The sequence below is a fragment of the Phyllobates terribilis genome, unplaced genomic scaffold (genome assembly GCF_046119375.1).
Source record: "Phyllobates terribilis strain yellow unplaced genomic scaffold, ASM4611937v1 Scaffold_7__3_contigs__length_470593459, whole genome shotgun sequence".
NCBI lineage: Eukaryota > Metazoa > Chordata > Amphibia > Anura > Dendrobatidae > Phyllobates > Phyllobates terribilis.
In genome coordinates this window covers 207,478,463-207,506,414 of record NW_027362767.1, presented here as the reverse complement: position 1 = coordinate 207,506,414, position 27,952 = coordinate 207,478,463, and the positions used below count along the sequence as shown (strand labels likewise).

The 27,952-nt window shown below is 49.5% G+C and overlaps 1 protein-coding gene across 1 annotated transcript; it reads left to right on the top strand.

Annotated features, from left to right (window-relative positions):
- Positions 1 to 18,969: 18,969 nt before the first annotated feature.
- LOC141153073 (uncharacterized) lies at positions 18,970 to 20,104 on the top strand. Its single transcript, XM_073637748.1, has 2 exons — positions 18,970 to 19,376; positions 19,546 to 20,104. Exons 1-2 carry the CDS (start codon positions 18,999 to 19,001, stop codon positions 19,981 to 19,983), a joined length of 816 nt encoding a protein of 271 aa, XP_073493849.1. The 5' UTR covers positions 18,970 to 18,998; the 3' UTR covers positions 19,984 to 20,104.
- Positions 20,105 to 27,952: the final 7,848 nt, after the last annotated feature.

Here is a 27,952-nt window from a genome sequence, read left to right as displayed (position 1 = left end):
CCGGGAACCTTATTTCACAGTCCCTGGTTGAGAAATACTGCATCCCCACCAAACCTCTGGCTGTACCCTTGTCTGTCGCTGCCGTGGATGGGGGCCTCTTACCTCGCCCCATTCAACTCATCACCGAATCCATTACCCTGCAGGTGGGAATGCTGCATTCTGAAAGTATCTCCTTTCATGTTCTGCCTGGACTCTCTCACGCCCTCTTGCTAGGTCTGCCCTGGCTCCAGAGACATGCACCCGTGCTAGACTGGCAAACCGGAGAGGTCCTTCGCTGGGGACAAGACTGTCATAAAACCTGCCTGGTTCCCGTCCATCCCTCTCCTTCCCCAGCTAATCTACCTGGACTTCTGATTCCTTATTGGTCTTATGCAGATGTCTTTAATAAAAAGGAGGCAGAGACATTACCACCACATAGACCATACGACTGTCCCATCGATCTGCTACCCGGTACTACTCCTCCCCGTGGGCGTATCTATCCTTTATCCGCTGCTGAGACCCGGTCAATGTCCGAATATATTGAGGAGAATCTGGCCAGAGGATTCATCCGGAAATCTACCTCCCCGGCGGGAGCAGGCTTCTTTTTCGTCAAAAAGAAGGACGGCTCTCTCCGTCCCTGTATAGACTATAGAGGCCTAAACCTGATCACGGTGAAGAATAAGTACCCCCTTCCGCTCATTCCAGAATTATTTGATCGTCTGAGGGGGGCTAGGATCTTCACCAAACTGGACCTTCGTGGGGCATACAACCTGGTTCGTATTCGTCAGGGGGATGAATGGAAGACGGCATTCAACACCCGGGACGGCCACTATGAATACCTGGTAATGCCCTTTGGTCTCTGTAACGCTCCTGCCGTCTTTCAAGAGTTGGTCAATGACATCTTCCGGGACCTTCTCTACTCCTGCGTAGTGGTGTACCTGGACGACATCTTGGTCTTCTCTCCGGATCTCCAGACTCACCGGAGGGACGTTCGTCAGGTCCTGCTCAGGCTAAGGCAGAACCATCTCTACGCTAAATTTGAGAAGTGCCTCTTTGAGCAGACCTCGCTTCCGTTTCTGGGCTACATTATCTCTCAGACCGGCCTACAAATGGATCCTGAGAAACTGTCTGCCATCGAGAAATGGCCCCGACCGGAGGGGTTGAAGGCCATTCAGCGTTTCCTGGGCTTCGCCAACTACTACCGCCTCTTCATACCACACTTCTCTTCCCGGACGGCCCCAATTTCTGCGCTCACCCGTAAAGGTACTAATCCCAAAGAGTGGCCACCCGAAGCAGAGGAGGCCTTTCTTTCCCTTAAACAGGCCTTCTCTTCCGCCCCGGTGCTGCATCGCCCAGATGGCAACAAGCAGTTCTTCCTGGAAGTTGACGCCTCCTCCTCTGGAGCCGGAGCGGTACTTACTCAAAAATCATCTTCCGGGAGGATGGTAACTTGTGGCTTCTTCTCTAAACTCTTCTCCTCCTCTGAGCGCAACTATTCCATAGGAGACCGAAAGTTATTGGCCATCAAACTGGCATTGGAGGAGTGGCGTTACCTGCTCGAGGGGGCTCTTCACCCGGTAATAATTTACACTGACCACAAGAACTTGGCTTACCTCCAGCATGCCCAGAGACTTAACCCGCGCCAAGCCCGGTGGTCCTTGTTTTTTGCTCGTTTTGATTTTGTCCTTCATTTTCGCCCGGCTGACAAAAACGTCAAGGCGGACGCCTTGTCTCGATCCTTTCTGGTGTCTGATCTCGAGGAGGATCCGAAACATATCATCGATCCCGCCAGAGTAATGCAGGTGGCTCCCGTGAGTCTAAATCGTCTTCCTCCTGGTAAGACGTTCGTACCAGTACCTGATCGGGAGAAGATCCTACACTGGGGTCATTCGTCTAAACTAGCTGGCCACGCCGGTCAGAAAAAGACCCTCCAGCTTATTACCCGGCACTACTGGTGGCCTAACCTGCACAAGGATGTAATAGACTTTGTTTCTGCCTGTGTGTCCTGCGCCCGCAACAAAGTTCCGAGACACCTGCCGGCCGGCCGCCTCCTACCTCTGCCAGTACCTGCTGCCCCCTGGCAGCATATAGCGATGGACTTCATTACTGATCTGCCCGTCTCTGCCGGTTGTACGGTCATTTGGGTGGTCGCTGACCGCTTCTCCAAGATGGCTCACTTCATTCCACTGCCAGGTCTTCCGTCTGCACCCGAGCTGGCTAAAGACTTTATCCGCCACATCTTCCGTCTTCATGGCCTGCCCCGTCACATCGTGTCGGATCGTGGGGTACAGTTCACTTCCCGTTTCTGGAGAGCCACTTGTAAATTGCTGGACGTCACCCTGGACTTCTCCTCCGCTTACCACCCACAGTCTAATGGTCAAGTGGAGCGGATCAATCAGAACCTGACCAGTTACCTTCGGCACTTCGTTAATGCCCACCATTCTGACTGGGTGGATCTCCTGCCATGGGCCGAATTCTCGTACAACAATCACGAGAGCGAGTCTTCCTCCAAATCCCCGTTTTTTGTAGTCTACGGTCAGCATCCTCGGATCCCGTTTCCCGTCTCCACCTCGGCGGACAATCCGGCTGCGGAATCTCTTGTTAACAAATTTTCCTCCATATGGGAGAGTACCCGGTCCGCACTCCTTCTGTCATCCGAGCGTATGAAAAGACACGCTGACAAAAAACGTCTGGACCCTCCTCAATTCCGCCCTGGGGATAAAGTCTGGCTCTCGTCCAAATATGTCCGGCTCAAGATCCCTTCCTATAAGTTAGGGCCTCGGTTCATCGGCCCACTGGAGGTCATCAGTCAGATCAACCCGGTGGCCTATAAATTGAAACTCCCGGCCAACTTACGGATCCCTAACTCCTTCCATGTGTCTCTCCTCAAACCTGTGGTGCTTAACTCTTTTTCCAAGTCTACAGGTACGCCTCCTGCTCCGGTTTCTGCTGAGGACGAGTTTGAGGTAGAGAACATTCTTGCCACCAAAAGGGTAAGAGGAAAGACCTTTTTCCTGGTAGATTGGAGGGGGTTTGGTCCTGAGGAGAGAACGTGGGAGCCCCGGGAGAACATCCATGCCCCTCTCATCCTAGCTAAATTTCTGTCTGGCCTAAAAAAGGGGGGGCCTAAAGGGGGGGGTACTGTAGTGCCGGCGTCCCTGCCCTCTGCTAGGCAGGGACGCTGCTCCTCTCACCGCTCTGCTCCGTGCCCGGCTTCCTCCCCCCGCTCTGCTGTCAGCGCGCGCTCCGTCCCGGCGTCCTCCTCCTGCTCTGCTCTCAGCGCGCGCTCCTTCCCGGCCCCTGTGCTTAGGGCGCGCTCCCCTCCTCTTAAAGGGGCCGCGCGCGCCACCCTAAAGAGTCCCCGGCCAATGGCCGGAGGACTTCATCATATATAAGGCACCTCCTCCAAAATGGAGGTGCCCGAGCAATGTTGTTTGCACCTGTGTCTCACCTGTGCTTCAGCCCTCAGGTCCCGATGCCAGTTTCCTGCCAGTTTCCTGCCAGTTACCTGCCAGTTACCTGCCTTATTCCTGCCTGAATACTTGTTACCTGTCTGCCAGTCTGAGGTCCGACGGTCTGCCTTACTACTCCTGTCAGTCTGTCTATAGGACCAGCCTGCCCGCTCACCTGGGAGCGCATCTCCGTTACCTGCCTGCTTGCCAGCCCGGAGGTTCCGTTGTCACGTGCTGTGACCACCAGCTATCTCAGAGACTCTTGCCCGCTCACCTGGGAGCGCATCTCCGTTACCTGCCTGCTTGCCAGCCCGGAGGTCCCGTTGTCACGTGCGGTGACCACCAGCTATTCCAGAGACTCTTGCCCGCTCACCTGGGAGCGCTTCTCCGTTACCTACCTGCCTGCCAGCCCGGAGGTTCCGCCGTCACGTGCCGTGACCTCCTGCTATTCCAGAGACTTTCGCTTGCTCACCTGGGAGCACACATCTACCATCTGCCTGCTAGCCTACCCGGAGGCTCTGCCATCACAGGTCGTACCTACCCCTTACCCAGAGACTGCCCTGATCACTTGCCGTAACTCCCTGTCCGTTCACCCAGAGACTGCCACCCGCTCCCTTACAAGGGCCGCCCCCTTGTATAGTAGCTCAGAGGTTCCGCCTCCCGGACCCGTTACACATTGTAGGTTACCTTCCTACATTGTAATAGCTACAAAAAGTTTGTGATACTATCGGTATTACATCTTTGGGCACATCCAGTGTCTTTTTGTGACAAAAAACCCTAAATAATGTTCACCAAACACTCCACTTTACAGTTGTGTAGGCCACATTAGCTCATATTAAAGTCTAGTCCACACTTTATAAAATTAGTGTTTCTTATACCTGTTAGCAGCTGTTCAGGAATAAGCACACTAAGCCCTTAGTACTTTTCTGCCTATCTTTATCAGTCTACCAAGATGAAGAAGGCAGGGAGTAAGGCATGTGGTCGTGGTCGTGGGCGTGGAGTTTCTGCAGGGAGAGGACGTGAGGATTCTGTGCCTGCAGGGAGAGGACGTGGGGATTCTGTGCCTGCTGAGGGCACCAGTGACTCAGCATCCCCCAGTTTTACCAGGGAACAGTCCTTTATGCGCAGCTTTGTAGGAGGTCGCTCTACCCCACTGCTGCAGGAGGACCAAATTGAAGCCGTTGTCGGATGGATGGCAGCTAACGCATCGACTTCAATTAGTTCCAGATCCTCTCAGGTCCTGAGCACTGAAGAGCACCCATCTGTCTCTTCACCACCTGCCAAATTGCCCAGGCAGTCAGAGAGCCCTGGACAGGAGCCATCTCTACTTCTGTTCTCTGAATCTCTTGGCTTGGAAAGAGGGGGCCAGCCAAGCAGAATTCGAGAATTTGAAGAAGAGGTAGTATGCAGTGATGCGCAACCGTTTTGTCTCTCTGAATCTAAAGAGGCGGGTGGGCCAGTGCCTATGGTCAGCAGCACACCTCAGTACGCATCTGATGATGAGACTCAGGTGCCACTTTCTGGTGCGTACTGTGCTGTCGAGACTACCCAGGAGAAGCAGTTGTTTGAAGAGGGTGGTGTAGATGATGAGGTCCTTGACCCATCATGGCGTGAGGGACAGGAAGGTGGTGGGAGCAGCTCTGAGGAAGAGATTCCCCGAATGGCCCAAAAAGGAGGGAGAGGGAGGGGGCAGACTTGGTTGCCTGTAGCCTCCACTTCGGCACCCATTAGGAGCATGGCTCTTCCAGAATCCAAAGCGGGCGCTCCCAAGACTTGATGTGCCTGGTCCTTTTTTGACACAGTTGCAGATAACATTTGCTTTGTCAAATGCAAGCTGTGTAATCAGAAGGTGAAAAGAGGGAAAAGTGTCAGCAACCTCAATACCACAAATATGTGAAAACATGTGCGGGCCAAGCACGTGGTGGAGTTACAAAAACACACTGAAGACCTAGGCCAACCTACAGCGCCACCTACCACCTCTTCAGCTCGTGTTGTAGCCTCTTCCTCCAGCTCACACACAGCTGGTTCGGCTTCCTCACAGGATCGCCATGGAAGAATCTCTGGCACGGTTGTACAGAGACACAGTGTAATTCCACCCACAGCACCAATTTCCCTGTCATCCTCACACTCCCAGGCCAGTCTACAGCCATCGTTAGCACAGGCATGGGAGAAAAGGCGCCCATACTTGGCAAACCACCCCCGAGCACAGGCTCTGAATGCTGGCATTGCTAAACTACTGGCCCTTGAAATGCTATCATTCAGGCTGGTGGAGACTGACACCTTCCGTAACTTTATGGCATTGGCAGTCCCACAATACAACGTGCCCAGCCGCTTTTATTTCAGCAGGCAAGCCGTCCCTGCCCTGCAACAGCATGTGGAGGGAAAAATTAAACATACGCTACAAAACGTCGTCAGTAGCAAGGTCCACCTGACCACCGATGCGTGGACCAGTAAGCATGGACAGGGACGATACCTTTCCCTCACTGCCCATTGGGTAAATGTTGTGGAGCCGGGTACAGATCTTGAGAGTGGCGCTGTACGTGTTCTGCCAACTCCAAGGATTGCAGGAATCCAGTCTGTACACATTGACTCCTCCTCATACTCCAGTTCCTCTGAATCAGTGCTGCAGGAGCCGTCACGGTCTACCTCCACATCGACCCGTGAACGGTTACCTGTTATGATGACCGATATGAGCACAGCCGTGGCCAAACGTCAACAGGCCGTATTAAAATTAATTTCTTTGGGGAATCGAAGCCACACAGCTCAGGAGCTCTGGAATGCCATCAAGCAGCAGAGCGACGTGTGGTTTGTGCCAGCGAATCTCCAGCCAGGCATGGTAGTGTGTGACAATGGCCGAAATCTGGTGGCAGCTCTGGGCCTAGGCAACCTCACTCACATCCCATGTCTGGCACATGTGCTCAACTTGGTCGTGCAGAGTTTTTTGAGGGACTATCCGGATCTTGATGCACTGCTTCACAAGGTCCGCATAGAGTGTGCTCACTTGCGGCGTTCCAGCAACGCAAGATCGCGCATTGTAGCTCTGCAGCGCCGATTACGTCTTCCGGAACATCGCATTATATGTGACCTACCCACCAGGTGGAATTCAACGTTACATATGTTGGAGAGGTTGTGTGAGCAGCAGGCAGCAGTAATGGAGTACCAGCTACAGCAGGCGCAAACAAGTCGCAGTGCGCGCCGTTCACACTTCACCACCACTGAGTGGGCCTCTATGAAGGACATTTGCCACGTTTTGCGTGCCTTCGATTATTCCACGCGGATGGCGAGTGCAGATGATGCACTAGTCAGCATGACTATCCCCCTTATCTGCCTGCTTGAAAAAACACTGCAAGCACTAAGGGAGGAGGTTTTGGAAGAGGTGGAGGATGAGGAGTCACAAATGCCATCTGCTTCTCTACAGTCTGCGCAACGTGGTTCCTCACAAAGGCCTAGGCAGGGGACACTTGGTGAGGAGGATGAGGAGGAGTCAATGGAGGAGGAAGACATCTGTCCAGAGGAGGGAGGTACACAATGCTCTAGTAGTTAGTATCTAGAGCGAGGGTGGGGTGATGCAGAGCAGACAGAGATCACGCCTCAAGCAGGGGACAGCGTTTCTTGGCCAGTTGGCAGTCTGCAGCACATGGTTGATTTCATGCTGCAGTGCCTGAGAAACGACCGCCGCATCGCCCACATTCTCAACACGGCTGATTATTGGGTGTCCACCCTCCTAGATCCTCGCTACCGGGACAACTTACAAAGCCTCATAACACCGTTGAACCGGGAGCGTAAAATGCGGGAGTACCAAGACGCACTGGTGCATTCCATCATGTTCTCCATTCCAACCGAGAGCAGTGCTGCTAGTGCTTTACAAAGCAGCTCAGTGCGTCGAGGCAGTGGAGGAAGCTCTGCATAAAGAGGGAGCAGAAGCAGCGCCTCAGCACAAGACAAGACCAGTATGGCCCAAATGTGGCAAAGTTTTGTGTCCCCGCCGCCACAAATGTCTACACCATCACAGACGGCTCCAGTCAGCAGGAGGCAACGTTTCCGTCAGATGGTGACAGACTACGTGTCTTGCCCTCTCAGTGTACTCCCAGACGGCTCTTCTCCCTTCAAGTTTTGGGTCTGTAAGCTGGATACATGGCCAGAGCTTAGCCAGTATGCATTGGATGTGCTAGCTTGCCCTGCTGCTAGTGTATCATCGTAACGCGTCTTTAGTGCTGCAGGTGGTGTACTAACAGACTGTCGCATGCGACTATCCTCCGATAACATCGACCGGCTTACTTTTCTCAAAATGAACAAGACCTGGATCTCGCATGAATTTGCCAGTCCTCTTCCAGAATGAATAATTGGTTGGCAACAGTATCCAGGTCTCCTGTTGTGTTCATGTTTCTACCACCTGAACTGTAATCCCTGAGCTCCAACACCGCCAGTTGCTGCTCAGAAGTGCTGTCTGCACAGTCAACACTTGCTGCCGTGTTATTGGGGTTCAGTAACGTCAGCTGTTCCCCTGCTGTGCGGACGGCAATTTCTCCTGCTCTGTCCTCATTCACACTACTACAGATTTTAAAGTTGCTCCAATTACACCTCTGGCTCCTCTGTTTTCAGTATTATCCCTGAGCTCCAACACCGCCAGTTGGCGCTCGGAAGTGCTGTCTGCACAGTCAACACTTGCTGCCGTGTTATTGGGGTTCAGTAACGTCAGCTGTTCCCCTGCTGTGCGGATGGCAATTTCTCCTGCTCTGTCCACATTCACACTACTACAGATTTTAAAGTTGCTCCAATTACACCTCTGGCTCCTCTGTTTTCAGTATTATCCCTGAGCTCCAACACCACCAGTTGGCGCTCGGAAGTGCTGTCTGCACAGTCAACACTTGCTGCCGTGTTATTGGGGTTCAGTAACGTCAGCTGTTCCCCTGCTGTGCGGACGGCAATTTCTCCTGCTCTGTCCTCATTCACACTACTACAGATTTTAAAGTTGCTCCAATTACACCTCTGGCTCCTCTGTTTTTAGTATTTACCCTGGGCTCCAATACCGCTAGTTGCTGCTCAGAAGTGCCGTCTGCACAGTCAACGCTTGCTCCAGTGTTATTGGGGTTCAGTAACGTCAGCTGATCCCCAGCTGTGTGTCCGGCAAATTCTCCTGCTTTGTCCACATCCACTGTACTACTGATTTAAAACTTGCTCCAATTACACCTCTGGCTCATCTGTTTTTAGTATTTACCCTGGGCTCCAATACTGATAGTTGCTGCTCAGAAGTGCCGTCTGCACAGTCAACACTTGCTCCAGTGTTATTGGGGTTCAGTAACGTCAGCTGATCCCCAGCTGTGTGTCCGGCAAATTCTCCTGCTTTGTCCACATCCACTGTACTACTGATTTAAAACTTGCTCCAATTACACCTCTGGCTCCTCTGTTTTTAGTATTTACCCTGGGCTTCAATACCGCTAGTTGCGGCTCAGAAGTGCCGTCTGCACAGTCAACGCTTGCTCCAGTGTTATTGGGGTTCAGTAACGTCAGCTGATCCCCAGCTGTGTGTCCGGCAAATTCTCCTGCTTTGTCCACATCCACTGTACTACTGATTTAAAACTTGATCCAATTACACCTCTGGCTCGTCTGTTTTTAGTATTTACCCTGGGCTCTAATACCGCTAGTTGCTGCTCAGAAGTGCTGTCTGCACAGTCAACGCTTGCTCCAGTGTTATTGGGGTTCAGTAACGCCAGCTGTTTCCCAGCAGTGTCTTTGGCACGGGTACTCCCTCCTGCCCAGCCTGGTTCCAGCACGTCAGCTGTTTCTGGGTAGTGTCAACGTCACTTTGCCTCCAGTGCGTTGTCCTGTCGTGTTGCGGTCGGGTTACCCGACTCTATGGTGCCTGCAGTTTAGGTGACTCCTATGTGGGCGGCTGTTTCCATAGTGCCAATAGGACAAGCACCCCCTGTAGGACTGTGGGTTTCGGTAACTGCGGCCGGCTCGCGGCCTAGCAACTTTTTTTTTCATGGGTACCTTCTGCTACCCATCCGAGTTCCAGGACCGTCAGCTGGTTCTCGGCAGTGCCTTTGGCTTAGGTGCCTCCTTCTCGGTATCCAAGTTCCACAAACGTCTGCTGGTCCTTGGTAGTGCTTTCTGGCACAGGTACCTCCTGCTTAGTAACCGAGTTCCTGTACCGTCAGCTGGTCTTCGGTAGTTCCATTGGTTCTTGTACCTTCTGCTACCCATCCGGGTTCCAGTACCGTCAGCTGGTTCTCGGCAGTGTCTTTGGCACGGGTACTCCCTCCTGCCCAGCCTGGTTCCAGCACGCCAGCTGTTTCCGGGTAGTGTCAACGTCACTTTGCCTCCAATGCGTTGTCCTGTCGTGTTATGGTCGGGTTAGCCGACTCTATGGTGCCTGCAGTTCAGGTGACTCCTATGTGGGCTGCAGGATCTGGCAATAAAGGCTGGTTCCATAGTGCCAATAGGGCAAGCACCCCCTGTAGGACTGTGGGTTTCGGTAACTGCGGCCGGCTCGCGGCCTTGCAACTTTTTTTTTCATGGGTACCTTCTGCTACCCATCCGAGTTCCAGTACCGTCAGCTGGTTCTCGGCAGTGCCTTTGGCTTAGGTGCCTCCTTCTCGGTATCCAAGTTCCACCAACGTCTGCTGGTCCTTGGTAGTGCTTTCTGGCACAGGTAGCTCCTGCTTAGTAACCGAGTTCCAGTACCGTCAGCTGGTCTTCGGTAGTTCCATTGGCTCTTGTACCTTCTGCTACCCATCCGGGTTCCAGTACCGTCAGCTGGTTCTCGGCAGTGTCTTTGGCACGGGTACTCCCTCCTGCCCAGCCTGGTTCCAGCACGCCAGCTGTTTCCGGGTAGTGTCAACGTCACTTTGCCTCCAATGCGTTGTCCTGTCGTGTTGTGGTCGGGTTAGCCGACTCTATGGTGCCTGCAGTTCAGGTGACTCCTATGTGGGCTGCAGGATCTGGCAATAAAGGCTGGTTCCATAGTGCCAATAGGACAAGTACCCCCTGTAGGACTGTGGGTTTCGGTAACTGCGGCCGGCTCGCGGCCTTGCAACTTTTTTTTTCATGGGTACCTTCTGCTACCCATCCAAGTTCCAGTACCGTCAGCTGGTTCTCGGCAGTGCCTTTGGCTTAGGTGCCTCCTTCTCGGTATCCAAGTTCCACCAACGTCTGCTGGTCCTTGGTAGTGCTTTCTGGCACAGGTACCTCCTGCTTAGTAACCGAGTTCCAGTACCGTCAGCTGGTCTTCGGTAGTTCCATTGGCTCTTGTACCTTCTGCTACCCATCCGGGTTCCAGTACCGTCAGCTGGCTCTCGGCAGTGCCTTTGGCTTAGGTGCCTCCTTCGTGGTATCCAAGTTCCACCAACCTCTGCTGGTCCTTGGTAGTGCTTTCTGGCACAGGTACCTCCTGCTTAGTAACCGAGTTCCAGTACCGTCAGCTGGTCTTCGGTAGTTCCATTGGCTCTTGTACCTTTTGCTACCCATCCGGGTTCCAGTACCGTCAGCTGGTCCTCGGCAGTGCCTTTGGCTTTGGTGCCTCCTTCGCGGTATCCAAGTTCCACCAACGTCTGCTGGTCCTTGGTAGTGCTTTCTGGCACAGGCACCTGCTGCTTAGTAACCGAGTTCCAGTACCGTCAGCTGGTCTTCGGTAGTTCCATTGGCTCTTGTACTTTCTGCTACCCATCCGGGTTCCAGTACCATCAGCTGGTTCTCGGCAGTTCCTCAGCCTTCTTGTACCTTCTGCTACATTTCCAAGTTCAAGCTTTTTGAAATGGTTCTTGGTAATCACTCTGGATCTCCCTGACGAGGACCCTGAAGACCACCCCGAAGAAGACGAGGACCCCGAAGACGAGGACCCTGAAGACGAGGACCCTGAAGACCAACCCGAAGAAGACGAGGACCCCAAAGATGAGGACCCTGAAGACCAACCCGAAGAAGACGAGGACCCCGAAAACGACGACCCTGAAGATGAGGACCCTGAAGACGACCCCGAAGAAGACGAGGACCCCGAAGACGATGACCCTGAACACGAGGACCCTGAAGACCACCCCGAAGAAGACGAGGACCCCGAAGACGACGACCCTGAAGACGAGGACCCCGAAGACGACAACCCTGAAGACGACGACCCTGAAGACCACCCCGAAGAAGACCAAGAAGATGACCCTGAAGAAGTTGACCAAGAGGACAAAGAAGAAGAAGACAACCACCAAGATACAGAAGAACAAGAGACAGAAAACCAAGAAGCAGAAGTACAAGAAGCTGCAGAACAAAAAGCGGAAGAACATTAAGCATAAGACTAAAAATCAGAGCAAAAGATAATATCTAAATTATAAGCAGAAGATGACTAAGCAGTGTATGGGGGTGAGTCCGTTCCTCCTCGTGGTGCCCCTGGAAAAGACCTGCTGCTGCAGGCCAAACTGAACGCGGACAAATCCTGTTGTAAATCTTTTGTGACGGGCAGAACGAAAGGTGTAATGTTCAAACTTTTATAGATAACAACTACAGGAATGCCTGTCACAAATAAGAATATGATGAAGAAGAAGAATATGAAGAAGATGAAGAAGTAGAATATGAAGAAGAATAATAGTTGAATAAGAAGAATATGAAGAATGTAAAAAAAAAGAATAATACGAAGAAGGTGAAGAAGAAGATGAAGAAGTTGATGAAAAAGATGCTGATGCTGAGGATGATGAATGGGGAAAGTGTGGGAGAAGTAAAAAAGAAGGTGAAGAGCATGGAAGTAGTGAAACATAAATATCTGATAAAATATAAAAAACTTAACATAGTCAATATTTCCGTAACTCAGTGTTAGAACTCTCCTGTTAGGTTTTTTCTAGTTTGCTGGTCACATGACCATTTTTGCCTATTTATTCAGGCTCCACCCTCCTGGCCTTGCTGGACTTCATTGTATTTACTACTCTTGAGCTAGCTTGGTGCTCTGTTACCGTTCTCTGTTAGTTTTGCTAGGTCTTCGGACCTCTATGTTCTTTGTTGTGTGTTTGTCTTTGACTGCTACAATTTCTGCTAGGAGGTGTCCAACTTTATCTCAGTCCCTAGTTCTTGTAGGGATCCCTCCCTTGCATCTATAGGTCTTCGTACAGACTAGCCGAGGACTTTAGCGGGTCTGATCGCGGGATCAGGTTCCCCGTTACATCGTAGGGATCCAGTTTAGTTCTATTGTAGGGACAGATCTCCTGTCTTTCCTTAGTGCTTGTAGCAGATCATAACAGTAAGTCCAGCCCAAAAAATTTCTCTAAGGAAAGACCTCCAGTTTCCATCATGGTCTCGGTTCAAGATTTGGCTCAACGCTTGCAGGGACTCTCTCTGGAGGTGGCCGAGCTCCAACAACACGTGAGTAGCTGTTCTAGAGCACATTTGGTAGAGCCAAAGGTACGTCTGCCTGATCTATTTTTTTGTGAACAACAAGATTTTTTTTCTTTAAAAAATGCTTGTTTATTGTATTTTCGTTTAAGACCCGGATCCTCTGGTGATGAATCACAGCGCATAGGGTTCATAATGTCACTTTTGCGCAAGGATCCTCAGGGATGGGCTTTTTCTCTCCAACCTAGTGATCCGTGCTTTAGATCAGTGGATAGTTTTTTTTCTGCTTTCGGTTTGTTGTACGATGATCCTGATCGTGTCTCATCTGCTGAGTCTGAATTGAGACATTTGAGGCAGGGATCAGGTAATGTGGAAAAGTATTGTTCTCACTTCCGTCGGTGGTCTGCCCAGGTGGGGTGGAACGATTCAGCTTTGAAAAGTTTGTTTCTAGCGGGGCTAGGTGAAAGGGTTAAAGATTTGCTGATTGCTTATCCCACACCTGGAAACTTGCAGGAGGCTATGCAATTAGCTATACGGGTGGACAGGAGACTGCGTGCAAGGGTTAATGAGAGCAAATCCTCTGCTATGTCAGCTCCGAGTCTTGAGAGGGTCTGTGCTGACAAAGGAGAGCCGATGGAGATTGGGGCGATGACACCCCGCTCTCAGGAAAAAGACCGCAGGCTTTCTGGAGGTTTGTGCTTCTATTGCGGAAATTCTGGTCATTTTATTAAGAACTGTGTGCTTCGTACGAACAAAGAAAAAAAATGGTCAGTTATGCCCGTATTGCCTGTTTAAATACAAAGGGAGTATTCCTATCTGCTACTACCGCTGCTCAGGAAGAATTAATTGAATTTCAGGTTATTTGTGGATTGTGGTTCTACTCTGAATGTGATTGATGGGGGATTCTTGGAAAAACTTACATTAAAACCTAAACCTTTGTCATCCCCTATTGCTGTGGTTTCTGTTGATGGCTCTCCCTTGAAGAGTGTTACTCACAAGGTCTGTGAGTTTCCCCTCACTATTAATGGTGTTCATCAAGAGAATTTGGATTTGGTAGTATTGATTAATTTGCCTTCTCCAGTAATATTGGGGCTGCCCTGGTTAAAATTGCATAATCCTGTACTGGATGGGTCTACCAATGAAATTAAGTCCTGGAGCCCTAAATGTTATGACAAGTGTTGTAACGGACGTATTGCTGCGGTGGAAAAAGGGGAATTAGCTGTACCTATTCAGGATTTTTGGAGAGTTTTTTCTGAGGAGGAGTCACAAATTTTGCCTCCCCATAGAGACTATGATTGTACCATTGAATTTGTCCCTGGAGCGACTCTTCCTAAAAGTCGTTTATTTAATCTTACTATTCCTGAGAGAAAGGCTTTGGAGGAATACATACAGACAAGCTTGGCCGCCGGTCACATTAGGCCTTCCAAGTCTCCTGTGGCTGTTGGATTTTTTTTTGCTAAAAAAAAAGATGGCGGTTTACGTCCTTGTCTGGACTTTCGTGAGATTAATAAAATTACTGTACGCAATCCTTACCCACTGCCATTGATTCCTGATTTGTTTAACCAGTTAGTGGGGGCCAAGTGGTTCTCTAAAATTGATCTCCGGGGGGCATACAATTTGTTGCGCATGAAGGAGGGTGATGAATGGAAGACTGCTTTTAACACTCCTGTGGGTCATTTTGAGAATCTGGTTATGCCTTTTGGTCTTACCAATGCTCCAGCATTTTTTCAGAATCTTATTAATGACATCCTTAGACCTTTGATCGGCAAAAATGTGGTTGTGTATTTGGATGACATTCTGATTTATTCGCCTGATCTGGAGTCTCATTGGCGGAGCGTACGTGAGGTTTTACAGTTATTAATGGACAATTCGCTTTTTGCTAAGCTGGAGAAATGTGAGTTCGCTGTACAGAGAATTAGTATTTTGGGTTACATTATCTCCAGCGAGGGCTTTGAGATGGACCCGATTAAAGTTCAAGCTGTGCAGGAATGGCCTAGGCCTATTGGTTTGAAATCTATACAGAGGTTTTTGGGTTTCGCCAATTATTACAGAAAATTCATAAAAAAATTTTCTAGTATTGTCAAACCGCTGACCGATCTCACCAGGAAAGGTGCTAATGCGGTTCAGTGGACTTCTGAGGCCATTGAAGCTTTTGTGTTTCTAAAGGAGAGGTTCACCTCTGCTCCCATCCTTATGCAGCCTGATGTGACTAAGCCGTTTTTGGTTGAGGTTGATGCTTCTTCTGTGGGGGTTGGTGCGGTGTTGTCTCAGGAAATCAAGGATGGAGTACATCCCTGTGTCTTTTTTTCAAAAAATTTTTCTGAGACTGAACTTAATTACGATATTGGTAATCGGGAATTGCTGGCTATTAAACTCGCATTTGAACACTGGCGTCATCTCTTGGAAGGTGCTGAATTTCCCATTCAGGTTTTCACTGATCATAAAAATCTGATCTATCTTGATGCTGCCAAGCACTTGAATTCCCGTCAGGCTAGGTGGGCACTTTTTTTCTCGCGGTTTAATTTTTCCGTTACTTACATCCCGGGTACCAAGAATGTTAAAGCGGATGCTATGTCTCACAGCTTTTCTCCCATGGTCAGTGCTGAGGAGGAGGAGGAGAGCATTTTACAAGAAGGTGTTGTGATTGCTGCTTTGGACTCCGTTTTGGAGGATGAGATTTTTAAAGCTCAGGAGAATGCCCCATCTAACACTCCCCATGGGAGGTTGTTTGTGCCTAGGACCTTTAGGAGAGATTTGTTTGTTGAGTGTCATGAGTCTCGGTTGGCAGGTCATCCAGGAATTTCTGAGACCAAGAGACTTGTGGGTCGCAGTTTTTGGTGGCCTGGATGGCAGAAGGAAGTCATTAAGTGGGTGCATCAATGTACTGTGTGTGCTAGATCTAAGTCTTCGCATGCTCCTGCTGCGGGGTTGCTTTGCCCTCTGGAGGTTCCTAGTGCACCTTGGACACATCTGGCTATGGACTTTATTACTGACCTTCCCCCCTCTGAAGGTTTCACGGTCATCTGGGTGGTCGTGGACCGTTTTAGCAAGATGTGTCACTTGGTTCCCTTCATCAAACTGCCTTGCGCTAAGACACTCGCCAAGGCCTTTGTCAAGGAAATTGTCAGACTACATGGCGTTCCTACTGACATTGTTTCTGATAGGGGACCTCAGTTCGTGGCTCGTTTTTGGCGTGCCTTTTGTGACAGGTTGGGAGTTCATTTGTCATTTTCATCCGGATATCATCCTGAGTCTAATGGCCAGACAGAAAGAAAGAACCAGGATGTTGAGCAGTTCTTGCGTTGCTTTGTGGCAGACAATCAAGAGGGGTGGTCTGAGTTTCTGCCACTTGCTGAATTTGCTCTTAACAACCATACATCCTCTTCTGCTGGGTGTTCGCCTTTTTTTTTTGTTGTACTGGGAGACATCCGTCTTTTGGGTCATTCTCCAAATTGGTATCGGCTGTGCCGGAGGAGGAGAGTTTTTCCGGTGATTTGGAGAGAGTTTGGACGGATGTGCGTGATAATCTTCAGGAGGCTAACAAAAAATCTAAGAGGTACTTTGATAGGAAACGTCAAGAGGTTTTGTTTACGGCTGGTGACATGGTTTGGTTGTCCTCTAAGAATCTGCGATTGAGGATTCCTTCTAAAAAATTGGGTCCCAAGTTTGTAGGGCCCTTTAAGGTGCTTCAGATAGTTAACCAATCTGCTGTTAGGTTGGAGGTTCCGACCTCCTGGAAGATTAATCCGGTGTTTCATGTTTCTCTGTTGAAAAAATCTGATGTGTCGGTTGGTGACGCCTCTGCCACTGTTCCTCCGGTGGTGGAGGACGGGGAATATGAAATTTCCCGCATCCTAAATTCTAGACGGTATAGAGGGAGTTTGCAGTATCTCGTCGCTTGGAAGGGTTTCGGACCCGAGGATAACTCATGGGTGAGGGCGGATGATGTTTCTGCTTCCAGACTTGTCAGAGCATTTCACAGGAGGTTTCCTGATAAGCCCGGTCCTAGGGGATCCGGAGGATCCTCTTAGAAGAGGGGGTACTGTTAGAACTCTCCTGTTAGGTTTTTTTCTAGTTTGCTGGTCACATGACCATTTTTGCCTATTTATTCCGGCTCCGCCCTCCTGGCCTTGCTGGACTTCATTGTATTTACTACTCTTGAGCTAGCTTGGTGCTCTGTTACCGCTCTCTGTTAGTTTTGCTAGGTCTTCGGACCTCTATGTTCTTTGTTGTGTGTTTGTCTTTGACTGCTACAATTTCTGCTAGGAGGTGTCCAACTTTATCCCAGTCCCTAGTTCTTGTAGGGATCCCTCCCTTGCATCTATAGGTCTTCGTACAGACTAGCCGAGGACTTTAGCGGGTCCCCGTTACATCGTAGGGATCCAGTTTAGTTCTATTGTAGGGACAGATCTCCTGTCTTTCCTTAGTGCTTGTAGCAGATCATAACACTCAGAACGTCTTAAAAAAAATATTAATTCCTGCTATTCCATTTGATTGGGCTAAACCTCTATGCCTTTATTGTCTCCCCCACCTCCCCCAATACATTCTACATTATTCCTAGTTGTTTTCCTTCATGTAGAATTATCCTACAAGGAAAGAAAGGGTTTATTTTCATTCTGATATTTGTGTCCCATTGACTTGCATTGGTTTCCGGTATCGGAATCGGCGATATCTGATACTTTTTGGGTATCGGTCCGATCCAATCCGATCCGATATTTCCCGATATCGGAAGGTATCGCTCAACACTACTGGTGATCCTAGCCTCAGCAACTTATGTTTTATCCAAACTGCATGGATTTATATAGTGTGACCCCAAAGAATGGTTAAAAATAAATCTATACTTACCTTCCGATGGCCCCCGCAGTCTTGCTTCGCTCTGTCCTGGCTTGCCGGCAGCTCGCGGTACACTGAAGGACCTGCCGTCACATGACTAAATGACGTCAGCACAGGTCCTTCAGTCCACAGCACAATGCCAGAAAGTGAAGACAGGGAGAGCGGGGGCCATCAGAAGGTAAATATAATATTTATTTTTTATTTTATTCTTTTTTCACAGGTTCTATGGTACCCGGGTCTGGAGGAGAGTCTCCTGTCCTCCACACCCGGGTACCATCCGCACATTGAAACGCATATTATCCGTGTGTGCAAATGTGCTGACACGGATAATATGCGTTTCAATGCAAGTCAATTACGGCAATTAGGCTGCATGTCCGCAAAATTAATGGACATGCTGAGTATTTTTCCGCAATGATAATCCGCAGCGGAAATTTCCGCAGCATGTGCACAGCACATGCGGATTATCATTGGGGGACATGGCAGGCCTTCTACCATGCATTTTTTAAGGGTTTCTGCAGCGTTTTTGCCGCTGCGGAAATGCTTAAACGCATGGTGGGCACACAGCCTAAAGGCCCTGTCACACACAACGAGATCGCTAGCGAGATCGTTATTACGTCATGGTTTGGGGATCGCTGGAGAGTCGTTTCGTGATCGTTGGGTAGCTGTCAAACATGCAGAACTTCCCAACGATTTCGGCCGCCCAAGCGATCTAACTAACGATCTCGTTGGTCGTTGGGACGCTTTCACACAGCAGCTATTTCAACGATCCACACCTTGATAGGGACTGTACTCTGTCACAAAGGCGTGCATAAAATTACTTTTCCGCGCCCCCTCATCTCCGATTGGTGGACGCTACTGCGTTCTGATTGGGCGCCAGGTTTAAAATAAAGCCACGTTGTAGCAATTCCTTCCTTTATTCCTATCTGCGCTCTGGTTTCAGATCGTAGCAGCGTTCACCGGGCTGTATTAGTTCATCTGGGCTTTGTTAAGGCCCTGTCAGCGTCCTGATTTTCGGATTCTAGTAGCGTTCTCCAGCTGTGACTCCATTCATCTGGGCTTTGTTCCTGATTGCATCCTGGCTTTTGGATTGTATCAGCGTTCTTCGGCTGTGACTCTGTATCCATTCATCTGGGCTTTGTTCCTGACAAGCGTTCTGGTTTGAGGATTGTAGTGTTCTTTGGCTGTGACTCCACATTGATTTCTTGGTTCTTCAGGTACCTATATTACTTAGTTTACACGGTAAGTTGTTTTAGTGGGTTTCTGACACACCCAACAAGTATACATTTGCTCATGCATCGGAGGCCATTTTAAGGGGGTCAACAAACAGTGTGCGGTATTTTTTACTGTGTTTTAAAATGTTTCATGTATGCTCACTGTATGCTATCCTTTTTTCAGATGGCTTTAAAAACTGAAGAATTCCTCAGGGAAATGATTGACCTCTACCGCTCCCTGCCGTGCCTTTGGCAAATAAAATCTACAGACTACTGCAATAGAGAAAAAAAAAGGGAGGCGTACCAGCAATTGATTGCCCTCTTTAAAAGGCATGGCCCCAACGAGAAGGTGGATGAGGAGCTGGTGAAGAGAAAAATCCAGAGTCTACGCACCGTATACAAGAAAGAACTTAACAGGGTGGAGAAGTCAAAGAAGTCGGGTACCGGCACAGATGAGGTTTATGTGCCAACATTATGGTATTATGACTTGCTTGCCTTCACCCGTGACCAGGAGCTACCTCGGCGAATGGTGTGTACGATGCAGCCGACCCCGGAAGAAGACCCTGATATCCGGACTGACTCCCCTGTTGAAGATGTAAGTACCTTCTTTGCTTCCCTGTAAATAGCATTTATACTTTCTATGTACATGCCATAGTTGAGCCGCCCCTCACATTTGTTTTTAGTGCACGTGTACCCATGCTGGTCATGACATACCTGCTGGATGTTGTAACCAAAATCTTAACATTAATTTTGTGTTCGCACAGCACCATCGGCAAGATGACGACATCCCGGCTACGGAACGTGGTATGGAGGAGGCGAGTGTGCTGTCAACGAATGAGGAACCTATGGCATCGGCAAATGAAGACCCTATGGCCTCTACAAGTGAAGACCTTGTGCCTCGGCGACAAAGAAAATCAAGGAGAAGAAAGGCCAGCTTGCCGCCATCGCCAGATCTAATATCTTTGGCGAACCAGATTCTACTGCTACAGACCCAGGCCAAGCGGGACAACTTTGCAACCTTTGCTGGCGAGAGACTACAGAGGCTGGATGACCGACAGAGGGCGCACGCAGAAAGGGTCATCTTTGAGACATTAACTAAAGCGGCAGCCGGTGAACTTAATGAGACTTCGTCTGTACACACTCGGATCGACCCTGGCCCTTTTCAACAACATTCTTGGACCCATATGCCGGACCCACTTTGAAGCACACCAGTGCAGAGGATCCGGCTTCCACAAAGCCTTGGCCCCTACTCCACAGTATCCTATGTTTTCGGATTCTTTTTTTTCGCCCAGGCATGGATACACAAATACAGACAATCGATATGAAGAACAGTAGTGATGTTTAATTTCTATTTTTGCTAACATTTTGTAAATATTGTTAATTTAATAGTTATTTAAATTGTTAAAATTGTTTACATTTTTGTTTGATTTAAAAAAAAATGTTTTATTGTCCTCTTTTTTAACTTTACCCCTTCCCGAGGGTGGGACCCCTCACCCCTGCCCTCCGATCTCCCCCTGATTGAAATAAAAATGTTTTTTGTTGTCTTCTTTTCTGCTTTACCTCTTCCCGAGGGTGGGACCCCTCACCCCTGCCCTCCGATCTCCCCCCCACCCTCCGATACCTCCCCTCCATTCCCTCCCCTGCTCTCCGCTGGTGATCACCTCCTCCCCTTCTCCTCTTCCCGGCTCCAGGCTTCCTCACCCGTCTTCTGTCTTCTCCCTGTGTCTCTGGTCTTCTTCCCAGCTGGTCTTCTTCCCCTCCTCTTCCTACTTCCCTTGTTGTAGTCTTTGGGGTCAGAGTCATGGTGCACTGTATGGCAATGATCTGCCATACCGTGCACCATGAGTCTGACTCTGATTACAGGTTATATATATTAGATTCTTGATAGGGCGTTGATCCAGGGAACTAGTCTGATTGCCGTATGTGGAGTCAGGAAGGAATTTTTTTCCCCGAAACGGAGCATGCGTTTTTTTTTGCCTTCCTCTGGATCAACATGTTAGGTCTTCCTTCAACTTTTCATACTATGTTCCTATTCTTTCCTCTTCTCTCTTCTTCTTGAATTAGCAGGTAGGTGTGAAAGCCGACTTCAGAGTCGGCTTTCCTGCCCCCGCACAACATCAGCTGAAAACCTCAATTAGCAGGCGGTTGTGAAAGCCGACTTCAGTCGGCTTTCCTGCCCCCGCACAACATCAGCAGATAACCTCAATTAGCAGGCGGGTGTGAAAGCCGACTTCAGAGTCGGCTTTCCTGCCCCCGCACATCAGCTGAAAACCTCAATTAGCAGGTGGCTGTGAAAGTCGACTTCAGTTGGCTTTCCTGCCCCTGCACAACATCAGTAGATAACCTCAATTAGCAGTCGGCTGTGAAAGCCGACTTCAGAGTCGGCTTTCCTGCCCCCGCACAACATCAGCTGAAAACCTCAATTAGCAGGCGGCTGTGAAAGCAGACTTCAGAGTCGGCTTTCCTGCCCCCGCACAACATCAGCTGAAAACCTCAATTAGCAGGCGGCGGTGAAAGCCGACTTCAGAGTAGGCTTTCCTGCCCCCGCACAACATCAGCTGAAAACCTCAATTAGCAGGCGGCGGTGAAAGCCAACTTCAGTCGGTTTTCCTGCCCCCACACAACATCAGCAGATAACCTCAATTAGCAGGCGGGTGTGAAAGCCGACTTCAAAGTCAGCTTTCCTGCCCCCGCACAACATCAGCTGATAACCTCAATTAGCAGGCGAGTGTGAAAGCTGACTTCAGAATCGGCTTTCCTGCCCCCGCACAACATCAGCTAAAAACCTCAATTAGCAGGTGGCTGTGAAAGCCGACATCAGTCGGCTTTCCTGCCCCCGCACAACATCAGCAGATAACCTCAATTAGCAGGCGGTAGGTGTGAAAGCCGACTTGAGAGTCGGCTTTCCTGCCCCCGCATAACATCAGCTGAAAACCTCAATTAGCAGGCGGCTGTGAAAGCCGACTTCAGAGTCGGCTTTCCTGCCCCCGCACAACATCAGCAGATAACCTCAATTAGCAGGCGGGTGTGAAAGCCGACTTCAGAGTCGGCTTTCCTGCTCCCGCACAACATCAGCAGATAACCTCAATTAGCAGGCGGGTGTGAAAGCCGACCTCAGAGTCGGCTTTCCTGCCCCAGCACAACATCAGCTGATAACCTCAATTAGCAGTGGAGAATTCTCTGGTAGGCCGCCTCTGTGAAGGAGTGCTAAATTCACAATTTTAAGTAAAAGGTATGATCTAATCATTCATTAGACAAACTAGCAACATGAATATTATATAGGAGCAAGAGTAAATTAGTGCACTAGGGTCAGGTTATTATTGCATGTAACAAACCTTAAGACTAACCCTAGTTAGGGTAGAAAAAGTGTAAAAATAGCTTTTAGTAATGATTGAATGCGGTATTGAATCATGCACAGTGCAATTGATTCAACAATCCTTTCATTCATTACCTGTTCTGCTTCTGTTCTCTCGGTCACTGCCTATGTAAAGTGCAGTAGACAAGATAAGTTTGTCATCAGCTGCAATGCTCTGCATAGGCAGCAACCTAGATGACAAAGCTCACTTCATTTTACTGAGAGCTTTTTAATCTTAGACACTGCCTATACAGAGCTCATCAGCTGATGATAAACGCTAGGCAGCGACAGAAGGACAATCCTTCCAAGAAGAAGCAGCGCTTGCCGGAGCAGCTCACTTAATGGGAATTTTTCAACAAGATTTCACCAACCAAACTATTTATATGTGCATGTAGGTCTCTTAAAGACAAGTTCAGCAATACCTTTACATGGCCGGTCCATTCCTCTGTTTATACAGTGGCTCATTGGTTAGCATTGTACACGCTAAAACAGTGGTTAACACAGTATATGGAGAGTCAAACGCAACCAAGTAGAAGGCAGGACAGGATGTCCAACAAACCATAGTTATTAGCAGGTTTACTAGGCGTGGTAATGGACTGGGTGCATCTATACAGATTCATAGATATAATGGGTGTGAGTGATGAAACATGTTATTTGTTTTTAACAAAGCATACACAACAGCGGATATAAACTTTAACATTTTTTTTTAACAAGAAAACAAATATAACAACATAAAAAAACAAAAAAATTAGTGGCTGCCGCGCCGCTGTTGGGCCCGCACATACGTTGCCAGCATCACTTCGTGCTGTTTGACAGTTTTAGTCAGTGACGCCAGCATCCTCCTGTGTGACGCCAGCATCCTCCTGTGTGACGCCAGCATCCTCCTGTGTGACCCCAGCATCCTCCTGTGTGACGCCAGCATCCTCCTGTGTGACGCCATCATCCTCCTGTGTGACGCCATCATCCTCCTGTGTGACGCCAGCATCCTCCTGTGTGACGCCATCATCCTCCTGTGTGACGCCAGCATCCTCCTGTGTGACCCCAGCATCCTCCTGTGTGACGCCAGCATCCTCCTGTGTGACGCCATCATCCTCCTGTGTGACGCCAGCATCCTCCTGTGTGACGCCATCATCCTCCTGTGTGACGCCATCATCCTCCTGTGTGACGCCAGCATCCTCCTGTGTGACGCCATCATTCTCCTGTGTGACGCCAGCATCCTCCTGTGTGACGCCAGCATCCTCCTGTGTGACGCCAGCATCCTCCTGTGTGACGCCAGCATCCTCCTGTGTGACGCCATCATCCTCCTGTGTGACGCCAGCATCCTCCTGTGTGACGCCATCATCCTCCTGTGTGACGCCAGCATCCTCCTGTGTGACGCCAGCATCCTCCTGTGTGACGCCATCATCCTCCTGTGTGACGCCAGCATCCTCCTGTGTGACGCCAGCATCCTCCTGTGTGACGCCATCATCCTCCTGTGTGACGCCATCATCCTCCTGTGACGCCATCATCCTCCTGTGTGACGCCAGCATCCTCCTGTGTGACCCCAGCATCCTCCTGTGTGACGCCATCATCCTCCTGTGTGACGCCATCATCCTCCTGTGTGACGCCAGCATCCTCCTGTGTGACGCCATCATCCTCCTGTGTGACGCCAGCATCCTCCTGTGTGACGCCAGGAGGTCGTCTAATGTAGGGATTTCTACGGAGGGAATGGTAAAACTTAAGACTAATAATTCTGTACATTCATCTAATTAACAGGTACATGTTTGTTATTTAACACTTAGGATTTTCGGTTTGCTCGGGTGATGACGAGCTAATGGACCACCCGGATCCTCTGGCATCACCGGCTAGGGAAAGACACACCACTTCATTGTACATGACAGCCCTATACTTTCCAAGTCGTATGCACCTTATTTTATGTGAAAGAATTACCGGAAGACAAAGCTACACCCATATCACGGAATGATGCTGGAGAGCCTATAGGTGACGAGCCTGTAGGTGACTCCTGCTCGGGCTCAGGGTCTGCAGGTGCTGGAGAAAAAAAAAGTTATTACATACCAAAGGTACTGCACTGTAATTACAGCTGTAACCAATGTGCCGCCATATACTGTGCTAACCTATGTTAACACCAGTGGCGGCAGACCACGCGACTATTATGGGGTCCGTGAGCTGGGGGGGGGCCCATAGTAGTCGCCCCCCTCCTGCACTCCTTGCTCAGCTGCATGATTGCTGCCGCTGCCCACAGGCACTGTCTTCCAGCATGGCCGCGCACAGTGCGATGTGCGGCTGTGTGTTTTAGTAATGACACAGCAGGGGTGACACTGCGCCTTTAATTGTGCTTGTCGCCCCTGCCGTCATTACTAGCAGACACAGCCGCATAGCGCACTGCGCGCGGCCATGCCCGAAGACAGTGCTGGCGGTGGCAATCAAGCAGCGGAGCGGGGGGGTGCAGGAGGGGACCCCGATGAAGGGAGGCCCAGAGAGGGGCCCTGATGAAGACCTGGAGCCGCCCTGGTTGATAGCAATGATGGAGGAGAGAACGTCATGTGATACTCTCTCTCTCATCATTCCTCTTCTGCGACTGACGCAGTGGCGTGGTGATGCACCACACTGTGTCAGACCGTAGAGCTGGCAGCTGCTGAAGTGATGAGAGAGACGCGCTGCAGAGACTGAAGCAGCAGGGAATGAGTAGCGGTAAGTATGTATTTATTTATAAATCAGTGAGTACTGATAATACTGGAGGAATGGGGGCTGCATTTTACCCTATGGGGGGGGCTGCATTATACTGCGTACAGACCATGGGGTGCATTATATTGTGTGGAGGACCATGGGGAGTGCATTATACTGTGTGGAGGACCATGGGGAGTGCATTATACTCTGTGGAGTGTGGAGAGGTGTGGGGCCACTATTTTGCATATCGGCCCATTATACTGCATGGAGGGCTGTATGGTGGTCACAGTTGGGGTCAGCATACTTTGCCCTGGGAGTTGAGGTGGGGTACATTAGGGTCATCATACTGTGCATGTGGAGGAATGCAACATAGGGGTATCATACTGTGTTTGGGGGCACTTTTGTTGGCATCATACTTTATGGGGCAATGCAAAAGGAATCTAGGACTTCAGCAGGAGGAAAATTACTATGTAAAGGCTGGAAAGTTGTGAGATCTGCTCATCTGTGAGCCCGACAATTATTTACATTTTTTTATTTTGGAGGGAGGCCCAATTAGAACTTCTGCTATGGGGCCCCATGATTCATATGTACGCCCCTGATTAACACCACTCACCACGATGGGGCAGGGTCTGTGACCGGATGCTGGTGATGCTGTCACTAGATCTGTATCTCAGATCCGCCAGCTTCTTTCGGATCTGGGTAGTGGAGCGCTGAACCCCAAATCTTCGGGCCAGGCCCCGAATGATCCTCTGCAGCACCGCCTGCTTATGGAGCACTGGATGTCCTGAGTGCTCATGGCACTTAGTCCCTGGCATCCAGCTGTGCTACCACGTAGCGCACCTCCGCATCCCCCCATGGAGTTGCCTGTCTCCTGGCTGCCATATTGCTGCCTCTCCTGACAAGCTAGCCCGCAACAACGTCGTAAACCACGCCCACGACGCATCAACGGTGTAAAGCACGCCCATGACGCATTAACACCGTAAAGTACTCCCATGACGCATCAACGTCGCCCATAATGGCCGCGCGGCTTATTAGAGGACGCTACTGCGCGCGCGAAGGCAGCGGCCTGAATTATGCGTATCTCCGTCAGACTGGAGACGCTGCTGCGTTCGACAAATGACGCATTATTAATATAGCGTCTCCGGTCACACAGGAAGACTGGTGTGTTGGTGGTTTTATGTATGGATATATATCTATATTTTTAGATAGGTATGCATACTTGTGTGTCTGTGACTATGTATGTGTATATGTTGGTATCTGTATATATGGGTGTAGATTTTTATGTATCTGAATATGTATATGGATGTATCTGTATACATGAGTACACCAGTGGCGTACCGCCAATGGCGGCAGACCATGCAACTGATATGGGGCCCGTGGCCGTAGGGGGCCCGTGAGCCGGCAGACCCCATAGCAGTTGCCCCCCTTCTGCTGTTTGATTGCCGCCGCCGCCACTGTGTTCAGACATGGCCGCGCGCTGTTCGGGGGTCACAGTTGGTGGATTATACTGTGTTGGGGTCACCATACTTTGCCCTGGGAGTTGAGGTGGGGTACAGTAGGCAGGGCTGTGGAGTCAGTAAGCCAAACCTCCGACTCCTCAATTTCCATGACACCGACTCCCTCATACATGGCTCATGTTTATGTGATAAATTTACTGCAGCACAGATTCATCTCAGCTAAAAGTCTAGACCCTTAGTTCAGGAATAGGACAGACATTTATAGGACATTTCATAACTTTCCCAAATTGTTATGAAAAAAATATTCCACACAAACTGCATTGAACTACTGTACCCAATTTATTATATAGTTCAGGAGTCGGTCCATTTGATACCGACTCCACAGCCCTGACAGTAGGGTTATTACACTGTGCATGTGGAGGCTAAAGAGGAGGAATTCACCATCGGGGTATCATACTGTGTTAAGGGGGACACTTTTGTTGGCATCACATTTTATGGGGCTATGAAAGAGGAATCTAGGAGTTCAGCAAGGAAGAAAATTGCTATGCAAAGGCTGGAAAGTTGTGAGATCTGCTCTTCTGTGCCCCCAACAATTATTTACATTTTTTTTTTGGGGGTTGGGGGGCCCCAATTAGAACTTCTGCTATGGGGCCCCATGATTCCTCTGTACGCCCCTGGAGTACACGTATGTATATACGGGCCCTTACTACTGAAACAATGAGAAACAAAGCTTTTGCAAAGTAAAACACAGTTTATTAGACAAATCAGTACAAAAATGAAAGTAGTGTATAAATGTCAGTAGTAGCGCACTATAAGTTCTGATGCTGCCAAGTAACAGCACCAGCACCGTTAAAATACTGGCAGTAGTTGTCGCGGCAGGTCTTCGCATCATGGGTGTTTCTGCCATATCCCACTGGTTGAAGGCCTGCAATTGCAGGATCGTTTGCACGCCATTCTCCGAGCTCCACTTCCCCATTGGCTAGGTCCACAGAGTCCACGAAGCCAGGCGGACAGTACGTAATTGCATCACGTCGAAGAAGAAAGTTGTGAAGCGTGCAACAGGCCAAAACAACAGAGTCTATTGATTTAAGCTTCAAGTTAATTGGCGTGTGAAAAACTCTGAAGCGGTTGGCCATGATACCGAAGGTATTTTCTACAACACGACGTGCCCTTGACAAACGATAATTGAAAATTCTTCTTTCCTGGGTAAGACTTTTTTGGGGGAACGGTTTAATAAGATTTGGATGAAGTGGGAAGGCTTCATCGCCGACAAAAACAAAATTAAGGTTACCTGTAGTCTCTGAGTTGGGAGGCAAGTGTAGGTCACAGTTGTCCAATCGCTCTCCAAAAAGTGTGTGCTCTAAAACACCACCATCAGAAACCCTGCCGTTCATGCCAACATCTACATTTATAAATTCGTAATTGGCGTTAACAAGAGCCATCATGATGATGCTGAAATAGCCCTTATAATTATAAAAATAGGATCCGCTATTTGGTGGCTGAGTGATCCGGACATGTTTCCCATCCAAAGCCCCACCACAGTTAGGGAACTGCCACAGCTGCTCAAAATCAGAGGCAATCTTTTTCCATTCCTCCTCCGTGTTGGGAAACTGTATGTAACTACGTAGACTGTGGAAAATCGCATTACATGTCTCCGGAATTAGAACGCTGAGCATGGGCCTTGAAATGGCT

What these genes read in the sequence shown, in the direction of transcription:
- LOC141153073 (XM_073637748.1), top strand. Translation starts at nt 18,999, where the DNA reads ATGATTGACCTCTACCGCTCCCTGCCGTGCCTTTGGCAAATAAAATCT. An exon ending in CTGACTCCCCTGTTGAAGAT is followed by an intron (nt 19,377 to 19,545) that starts GTAAGTACCTTC and finishes GTGTTCGCACAG; the next exon opens with CACCATCGGCAAGATGACGA.